The sequence below is a fragment of the Nanorana parkeri genome, unplaced genomic scaffold, assembly GCF_000935625.1.
Source record: "Nanorana parkeri isolate BGI_ZX_2015 unplaced genomic scaffold, ASM93562v1 scaffold398, whole genome shotgun sequence".
In the NCBI taxonomy this organism is placed as follows: domain Eukaryota; kingdom Metazoa; phylum Chordata; class Amphibia; order Anura; family Dicroglossidae; genus Nanorana; species Nanorana parkeri.
In genome coordinates, this window is record NW_017306666.1 from 270,336 (window position 1) to 280,868 (window position 10,533).

A 10,533-nucleotide genomic window follows, 5' to 3' on the forward strand; every position below is an offset into this window, starting at 1 on the left:
GGTTTTAAACCTTTTTTGTTTTTTTGCCATCTGTGTCCTATTGGGAGATCTCCCTTCATTTCCTGACTTCCTGTCCTATTGCTACAACTGGAAGTGAGAGGAAATTCCTCTAAAGTGAGGGGATGTCTGTTGTCACAGGGTCTCCAGAACGAGTTTACTCATTGGAAGATTTCCCTAATATTCCTATTCTGGTGACAATTGGAAATGTTTGTCACTCTTGTTGATATCATTGGTTGATATCAAATAGGCTGCATTTCCCTTATGGGGACACAGACAGCAATACAAACTAATCTGGGCTGCAGTTCTAAATTAAGCTATTCAATTGTTGCCTTGGGAAGGTTTTAAATAATAAAGAGTTAAATGTGGCATATACATATATACAAGGGAGAGAGAGAGAGAGAGTAAAAATAATTTTAGGGCATTTTATCAAAATTGGAGCAGACAGAATCTGGAGCAGATGCCCATTTTCAAAGCTTAACTAAACTAACTGACGAGAGAAGCTGATTGGTTGTTACTTTGGACAACTGCTTTAGATTCAGTCTCCTCCAGTTGTCATACATTCCCCTCTGTATCTCTGTATTGTAAAATGCAGTGCTATACAGTCTAAGGCAGCAATCAGAAATGATTCCTTGCAGGTAGGCAGGCATGGCTCAGGTCTAGTTCATATTGGGGCAATAAGGGGGAATTAAAGCTTGCTTGCATGTGTATGGTATGGTCTGCTGTGGGGTGGAATATAAAGGAAGGGCTATGGATGAGAAGTTGTAAGTCTGTGCTGGGGAGGCGGGGATGGGTTAAAGGAAGGGAGGGAGCTGCTACCTAAATCCTCTCAGCTACTCCCCACATGGACAGAGCATGGGAAGCGCATCGCCCAGCAGCACTGTACCCAGCCCTGCCTCCCAGTGACACATTTCATGGGGCTACCTGTCTCCACCCAGTGAGGACATCATCTGCAAGACATATCCCTATCGCAGTGCTTTGTAATCCATGCCAAGGATTGGTGATTTTAAAGGTGTGCTCTGCTCAGGCCAGGGGGAAACAGACCAGACTACACAAAAACTTAGTTTTTCTCCTATAGTAGGAATGCAGACAAGAAGGACTGTTCAGTAGCCCCCCTTCCCATTTATGAAGACAAGCGTACTGGTGTAGGCTCAGGACTCAGAGCTTTGAAAGCCATGAACGGTTACGGCTCTCCCTACCTGTACATGGGAGGACCGGTGTCCCAGCCTCGTGCCCCTTTACAGAGGACCCCCAAATGTGCGCGCTGCAGGAACCACGGGGTGCTCTCCTGGCTGAAAGGGCACAAGCGCTACTGCCGCTTCAAGGACTGCACCTGCGAGAAATGCATCCTGATCATTGAGAGGCAGAGGGTCATGGCAGCTCAGGTGGCACTCAGGAGGCAGCAAGCCAACGAGAGTCTGGAGAGCCTCATACCAGATACCCTTAGATCCATGCCAGGCCTGCCAACCTCACTGCCAGCCGACACAAGTCAGCCAACCTCCAGACCAAGCGAGATGGCCATCCGGTGGGCACAGGAGCCTTCCTCTACTATGCAAGTGCCAGTGAAAACAGGTGGGTACAGGGGCACGTAAAGTGGCTGCATGGGGGCACAGGGTGACACTAGGCAAACTATCACCATTGACCATTCATTCTTTCATGCATTCGTTCGTTTATTCGTTCGTTATTTCATAATTTATTTACTTATTCATGCATTCGCCTTTTTTTTTTAATATATATGATTCAGCCTGGGAAAAGAAGAGCAATCAATGTATTGCCTGCAGTGATTAGTTCACAGTTACTAATATTTTATTGTCTGATGTATTATATAATACTTCTTCTACTACTACCACTACTACTACTACTACTACTACTACTACTACTACTACTACTACTACTACTACTACTATTACTAATAATACTTATTCTTTTACGAATAACAAAACACACCTTCCTATAGACCTGACCACATCTAAGAAAAGGCAATCATGTCATATATGGGACATTAGTCTCCATCGTGCTTCTTCTAACTAGAAAACTAATGCCTAAAACTTTTTAAGATCTTACAATCATACAATACAGCATACTGAGAAGACCAACAAGATAGAGAATACAATATTTTAGCTCTGTGGGCCATAGAAATCATACTCATGGCCTGATTTATGTAGAACTGGACGAATTTTGTCTGCAACAGTGTTGCACTCCAAATCCTATGTGTTGTATTTTGTTAATAATATCCATGTTACCTTCCTAGATAGATATTGGATCACTGATTCACAGACGTGTTTTCTTGGCAGAGCCATGAACTCTGTCCTATGACACATTTCAGTTGGCTGCGATCCTTCATACCTGGGGATGGTCCGTGTTTTAGGGTTACAATACATGAATTCACGATTATAACGATGCTCTGGTGTACTACTGATGTGCTTTATCACATTATGAAGGATTAAAAGTCTCTAGACCCCTTTCCAGGAGGAGACAAGAAGTGAAGCGTGTCAGATTGCTCAAAAAGCAAATCAAGTGTTGCCTCGGCTTGTGCCAAAACATGTCATGAGGAGTGGGGGGATCAAGTTACTGGAGCACTCAGTGCAATCCTCTGTGCTTCCTCATATGTACTTACCATGATATCACACCAGCCCCATGATGACAACCACCCTCCCGACTAGCACACAGCAACAGACTGGCTTCAATTATCGGTTGCACAGGAGAGATACCTAGGTGATACAACTGTACAATGAGCAGTTGTATATGCCTGAATTGTAAAGACCAACGGCCCATCTTTATCTGTCGGTTCACTCCATGTACCAACCATATAATATTGAGTATAAAGCACGATGTGTTCGCTGTTGTGGGCAAGTATCATAGTATGTTTATATATTAATGGTATATGTAGGTCACAGATCGAGGGTACTGGCATTAGTCATGATATAATGTTAATAGTCGATTCCCGGAAAGCCAATTTTTAAAAAATCTTTTATATTTTTATGAAGTATCATGGTATACCTAGATGGGGATGTTACCTATTATTATTACTAAGATACCTGTCCTGATAGCACAACATGAGAAGTGATTCATTGTCACATTGTTCTCATATGGATACACCACCACTGAAGTATCCAGATCAATGTGCTCCACATTGTAGACTGTGTTAAAAGAAGGAAGGGGAAAAAGAAAGAAAGAAAGAAAGAAAGAGAGATAGAGAGAGAGAGAGAAAAAAAAGAAAGAATGAAAAAGAAAGAAAGAGAGAAAAAGAAGAAAGAAAGAAAGAAAGAAAGAAAGAAAGAGAAAAAAAAACGAATGAAAAAAAGAGAGAAAAAGAAAGAAAGAGAGAAAAAGAAGAAAGAAAGAAAGAAAGAAAGAGAAAAAAAACGAATGAAAAAAAGAGAGAAAAAGAAAGAAAGAGAAAGAAAAAAAAGCTAAGAAAAGAAAGAAAGAAAGAAAGAAAGAAAGAAAGAAAGAAAGAAAGAAAGAAAGAAAGAGAAAGAAAGCAAAAGAAAGAAAGAATCCGGTGTAATCAACGAGTTTAAGTTGAAAATACTGATTTAGATATTTTTCTACATATCTTGGCTGGACGAATATCACGATCGATCTATCTATCTATCTATCTATCTATCTATCTATCTATCTATCTATCTATCTATCTATCTATTCCTCTCGTATCTTCTATCTAATTTATATAAACGAGATATTTATAAAAGTATAACATAGTACTTATTTATTTGTCCATTGTAAAAATTCGTTCGGGAATGGTCCTTCTAAAGCTATCATGTACAAGTGAAGCACAGGAACAAACATAATTGCAGGGACGAGTACGATTTGTATGTGGAAATATGTCTACAGGCTTATATTTGAATGTCTCTATATTTGACCAAGCATATGATTACATATGTCAGAGAGACCGACCGTCTCTTTTATAGAAGAGGTCACTTGACTTGTTAGAGCTCCAGGAGGTTAATGAGCTGATTTATTAATGTTACTTGCAAGTTCCATGGAGGACCACTGACATTGGCCTGGGGGTAAATGGCCCACAGTTAGACCTAGATCAGAGATGGTCCTTATACTGACTATTCAGGTAGTGACGGTCTAGGACACTCTATCCGGCGTGGATAATGGTTCTGCTCCATCTCCCAGGCTGACAGGGCAATGAGCGGCGTGTCCCCAGTGTCTGCACTGAAGGAATGTGACTCAGCTGATGTACAGCTGCCTTCACTCCACATATTTATTGTGCTGCTCCTGGCCAGGACCATCCGCCGATGATCTATGCATTTCATAAAAGATTACAGTAATTTCAAGGAGACAATGTAATAGCAATCAATTCAGGAGAAGGTCAGGCTCCCATGAAAAGTTACCAGCTTATTTGTAGAACACAATGGTTGAGCACTGATGGGACATCCCTCACTACTGCCAGGCACCTTATCCAATACTGCCACATGGCTGGGGATCCATCTTCCCAAATCTCATCCCAGACCGGAGAGAACAGCTACTAACGGGACATGGAGCATCAACGACTCCATGACCACATCCATACTTTACACCTGCTCAACTTTGTACAAGAAAAAGCTACACATCAGGAACACATCTTTTTTTTTTTTCTTTCTTTCTTTCTTTCTTTCTTTCTTTCTTTCTTTCTTTCTTTCTTTCTATCTTTCCTTTTCCTATTTTTTTCTTCTTTCTACATCATTTTTACACTTGTAAATGTAATTTCATTTACAAGTCTGAAGGTGTGAGACGTCTAATTTCCCTGTTAAAACGTTTTGCTAGCGAAAGCCTATACAGCTGTAAGGAAAAAAAATCCGAAGAGAAAGCTAATAATCGTAGATGATAAACAAGATGATAAACAGAGCAGAGCTGATTTTTTCTTAAATATTTTCTTTAAAGCAGCGGAAAGTAACAATGCAACCAAGTTTACTATATTCAAACGATTCTTTAAAAAAATCTAGGAGCGCGTATAATAACTGACCTATTCTAGTTTATTAAGAAAGCACGAAATAAATAGTCCTAATAATAATAATTTGGTAAATTCACGTATGATATTTTTGTAATTAAAAAAACACTATGCAGATAGTATTAAAATGGTAAAATATTACTAACAATACTGTGCACCGTAAAATCAACTATGGCTGATTCTATTTAAGAAAGCACTGCACGCATGATAATAATATACTTGGAACATTATAGATAATACTAATAATAGTAATAATAAAAAATACCACAACTACCAATTATAATTAATAATTAGTAAATTGACCTATTTCCTATTTCAGTTTTATACAAAAAAAAAAGATATAGTAATAATAATGTGGATGCAAAACAAAAACAGTACTAATAAAACAAATTAATAAATAAATACTTTTAAAATTACCTATCAAGTATCTAAATTTTGATTAAGATAACACCATACAAAAAATATTATACCATTAAAAAAATATAATAATAATAATAACAATGCATCGATAAGTCATTTGTCCTATTCTAGTTTTATTTATTTATTATTTCTTTTTATTATTTATAAAAATCTATTTAACTGTCAAATTTTGCCCTGTTATTTGGGATTCGATTCACGATTTCCAGAAAGTCGCTTTATACAGCTTGCTTCAGGGAAGATTTCGGGCAGTCCTCCATGGCAGGTATAGGGCTGAGACTGGCAGGGACCCGAGCTCTGCGCTCTATACCCCAACGTCCGCACCACACACACACACACACTGAACAATAATATATTTATGTGACCCCCAAGTACACTGTCTGCTACAGATACAAATATGTGGCGCTTGGATATGTGAAGGTAAATTGCTATGAACCATCTCTATTTCTATACGGACAGTGTGCAGTCATTGGTTCTGGAACCTGCTTAGCCTTGGTGTGATTAATGAATCATCTTGGCTGAGGAGACACACTTCAACAAATGTTTACACTGCTGCTGGCAGAATGTGCCGTATAAATATTTACCCATGGGAGACACAGTTATTGCTCATAAGACATTACAATTTATGATTAGCACGCTTCATCTTATTATCGCACAGAACAGCCTATTTCCCTTTCTGATGGCAGTTCTAGAAGATCTATGATAGATATTCTACCTTTGGCTCGGGGATGCGAGAATTATAAAATCAGACTGTATTTTGTAATGACAGATGTGCAAAATAAACTAATAAATAAATAATAATACAAAAGTGATAGATGAATTTAATAACACTATTAATCTAAAGGTATATTTGCTGCTTAATCAATGCCCAGCCTTATATTGACAACATGGAATGTTGTCGGTGGAACCTGTAAAAGCAAGAAGAACTCAACTATATTAATGATAGTTAGTGTTGATGCTGTGTTCCTTTGTGCCAGCAATGTACTAACAACCAACCCAAAAAGCTTGGTATCTGTTGTCCTGACATATAAATTATTATTATTATTATTATTCAGAATTTATATAGCACCAACAGTCTGTGCAATACCTTACAAAATAAAAGGGGCAAAGTACAGTTACAATACAATTAAAGAGAAAAGGGTTAGGAGGGTCCTGCTCCCAAGAATTTACAATTCCTCTATAACTCCCTCTATAACTGACAATAAATATATTCCAATGTAATATATCCAAAAAAACATAAACAGTGTTAGTCTACCAAACAATCACATATTAAACTGACCTTAAAAATGATCTTAAAAATGTAAAAATAGTGGTGAACTCTTGGAATGAACTATTATAATGTGAACAGATTTGCATTTAATTGGTTACAATGATGTAATTCACACTTCAGATGACCTAAGCTGTATAAGTATTGAGGACATGTAATAGTTTTCCTGTTTTAAAGTTTATTAATGCTGTCTATCTTTTGGTCTTGCAGATGCATCTGAAGAGAGGCTAGGTGACAGCAGTGGTACAGACAATGGTGAAAGCTACAGTGACAAAGACACAGATCAAAGGTCACCTCCTGACGTGAAGCCCTGCTGTACGCCAGAGAGTCCTGAGGTGGTATCAGTGGATGAAGTAGGCTATCCAGTGCGGAAGAATTGCAGCAGTGCAGAGAGTACCTCGGAAAGCCCCAAGTACCAGGCTGAACACAATCATCTTCTGATTGAGGGCTCATCTGGTACAATGTCCCTGCCCTTCAGCCTGAAGTCTAACAGACCTCCTCTTGAGGTCTTGAAAAAGATATTTCCAAGCCAGAAGCCCACTGTGCTAGAACTAATCCTAAAAGGGTGTGGGGGTGACCTTGTTGGGGCTGTGGAAGTTCTTCTGTCAAGCCGATCCTCTGTGACTGGTGAGAGAACTACAGCAGAATCTGACAGCATTGTTTTACCTTCTAATGGTCATTTATTTGAGCACACTCTTAGCTCCTACCCCTTATCATCCTCTAAGTGGTCAGTGGGGTCAGCTTTCAGAGTACCTGACACCCTACGATTTTCAGCAGATTCCAACAATGTGGTAACAAATCCCTTAGGTGTGCCCCTGCAACACCCTTTCCCACAACCCCCCAGGTATCCTCTCCTGCTGAGAAACACTTTGGCAAGAAACCAGTCTAGTCCCTTCCTGCCCAACGATGTTACCCTGTGGAACACTATGACGCTACAACAGCAGTACCAGCTTAGGTCACAGTATGTCAGTCCATTTTCTGGCAATCCCACTACACTCTTTAGGAGTTCACCTGTCCTTCCTCCTAGAGCACCCGATGACCCAAGGATCTCTGTTCCAGAGGACAGCTGTCCCATTGTAGTGAAACAACCTATTTACACAGAGGAGGACTATGAGGAGAGATCAGACTCAGCCGACTCCAGAATCCTGAACACTTCTTCCTAACCAACAGAATGACAGGACAATGCTATATATGACTGTGAACTCTATCTCTCATTCAAGAGATCTGCCTTATTTATCCCATATTCATTGCACTTATCTAAGCAATAAAAAGTGAATACCCATGAATGCATTTCCAGTTAGGGATTGTGCACATTGGCCATATCATCCCTTCAAGCACTGGTATATCAGTGTGATGAGCCTAAGACATAGAAAGTCTTGCCATTTGTGGATTTATTCCATGATCAATTTAATATGACTGGTATATTGTTGCTTTTCCGTGTATTATGTAACATGACAAATGGTGTTAAGTAAATGTCACAGTCTAAGGTGGAAAAGACAATATGTGACCTTTGCAGATATCATCCTATTTGTTCTGAAAGAACTGAGCAAATGTAATATTACAAACAGTATGTGAACTGCATGAATTGTATTGTTAAATGAGCCCAAGATTAAACATTGTCAGGTTAATGTAGCATGCTAAGGACTCTAGATGAAATAAAAATGATGATGAGCATGTCATTTATACTTGTAGTTTGTCAAATTAAATTAGCGCACACCTATGAACAGGCAGCGAGGCGTTCAATTACTTCAAAACATTCCACAGGGAAAACAGAACAGGTAGGTACAAGTTGCTCTGACTCTTTCTTATTTTATTTGTTTACTTTGTGTGTCACTTATTTATTTTGTGTATTAAGATGGTATTTTACGTACCTAGAAAGATAGAAAAATCCTTTTATTTTTCCGATACAAGATCACAATATATTGTGACCTTATCAGTGCAAATTTCTTTTAGCTGTCTTCTCCAAAAACTAAATAGGAATAAAGGATTTGTTGCCAGTTATTAAAGTGGAAATTCAAAGTGGGCTCATATTTTTCATCATATCATCACTCCTATTCGGCTATTCACTTCAGGCTTGTACGGCTGAAAAATCAGCCGTACAAGCCTGAAGTGAATAGCCGAATAGTGTTCGGCTCACTTCACTTCGGGTCAGTTGTTCACTCGGCTGCCTACGGCAGCTTTGTGAATAGACCGCTAAGTGGATGACATTTAGAGGGTTATTCAGAAAAGGGTGACGAGTTTGGAGAAGGCAGGAGACGTGAACAATCTAGGACAACATAACTAGGACAACAATGACAATTAATATGTTTGTAGCAAATAATTAAAACAAAAATTACAACTGCTCTAATCAATGTATTGCTAGCAGTTTAAAGTAGGGTGCATATGAATAAGTAGTTTCACAGTCCTTTAACTCTATGCCTGGTAACACGTTGTGATGCATAATAGTGTGTCCCAGCACGTTGCACTTTTTTGGCACACACCAATGTGTGAATTGAACCACCTGGACATAAGGCAAATTGCCTTGTCTATGCATTGGGACTGTGTTGGGCAACACTGCCCAAACATCCCAACAGTGTTGGTGAGTCCTAAAGGCGTTCAGAATCTCCATACATTGAATTGGATGAATATTCAGCTCAATTATCCAATCATGTGAAAAGTCAAGTCCCGTATACTTATTTTATCTGCACATGATCGGTTAATTAAAGTGAATATTCACACAATGTCTTGTGTGAATATGTTCAACTCATTTAGTAAATCAGTGGAAATATTTAATAGCATATTAATTAATTGGAATTTCTAAGGTATCTACGTCTTCAGACAATCAGCCTGATTTACTAAAGGAGTTACAAATCTCCACTCAAAAAGTGTTACGATTTACTTCAATTATCCAATCGTGTGCAGATTAAATAAACAGGAATTTGCTTTTTACATGATTGGGTAATTGAAATAAGTGTTCACTTTTTTAACTCCTTTAGTAAATCAGCCTTATTATTTTTTAGCTTGCAAAAGGTAAAAAGTGTCTCTTTAAAACAAGGGAACACAGCATTATCTATTCTATTTTTTTAGAAATAAAGCTTACAGTCCCATGCAAAATTAAAGCTGAACTCTAGGTATATCAAACAAATAAAATGCTAATTTTTGTGTAAGGGAGAACATAAAAAGCAGTTTTACTTACCTTATCCCTTGCTCATGGAGGCTTCCTCTAAACTGCATGACCAGTCCCCCAAAGCTACTACTCTTCACCAATCTGTCAGTCACAGAAATCCAGGCGACATTACTTACAATGCAGGACCAGCAGACCTGTATTGCAAGGAAGGATGCACAGGGCCCATCCATTATCCAGAGCTTTAGAGAGTTAGGGATGAAGTAAGTCAAATGGCTTTTTATGTTCCCCCTAGATCAGGGGTAGCCAAACTCCGGCCCCCCAGCTGTGGTGAAACTGCAAATCCCATGATGCATCTCTCTCTGGGAGTCATGTCTGTAGCTGTGAGAATCTTGCAATGCCTCATGGGATTTGTAGTTCCACCACAACTGGAGGCCCGGAGTTTGGCTACTCCTGCCCTAGATAAAGACAAGCAGCTTTAATTTTCTTAGTGAAGTATATAGCAAACATTTACTGCAGGAAGCAGTGTGTTGAAAACCACATATTTTCAAATGTCAGGGCACATTTAGCTATTGCTTTACAAACTTTAAAAATTAAAAAACAAAATTAAAAAATTAGGAACAAAGAAAATAGTAATTCTGGCAAGTGCAAAATAAAAAAAAATAAATGTAATTTGGCCTGTGGTGCCCAAAGTTGAACGTGCGCAACTGTATTAAATCAAAGCCCAGTGCTATGCTGAACCTCATGCATGAAAGGTATTAGATACATGTGAAGTTATCAGCCGATTTAGGTTAACCTGATCTCTCA

At 38.7% G+C, this 10,533-nt stretch overlaps 1 protein-coding gene across 1 annotated transcript; it reads left to right on the forward strand.

Moving 5' to 3' along the window:
* The first annotated feature begins 1,172 nt into the window (after positions 1 to 1,172).
* DMRT3 (doublesex and mab-3 related transcription factor 3) lies at positions 1,173 to 7,986 on the forward strand. Its single transcript, XM_018559472.1, has 2 exons — positions 1,173 to 1,569; positions 6,834 to 7,986. Exons 1-2 carry the CDS (start codon positions 1,173 to 1,175, stop codon positions 7,784 to 7,786), a joined length of 1,350 nt encoding a protein of 449 aa, XP_018414974.1. The 3' UTR covers positions 7,787 to 7,986.
* Positions 7,987 to 10,533: the final 2,547 nt, after the last annotated feature.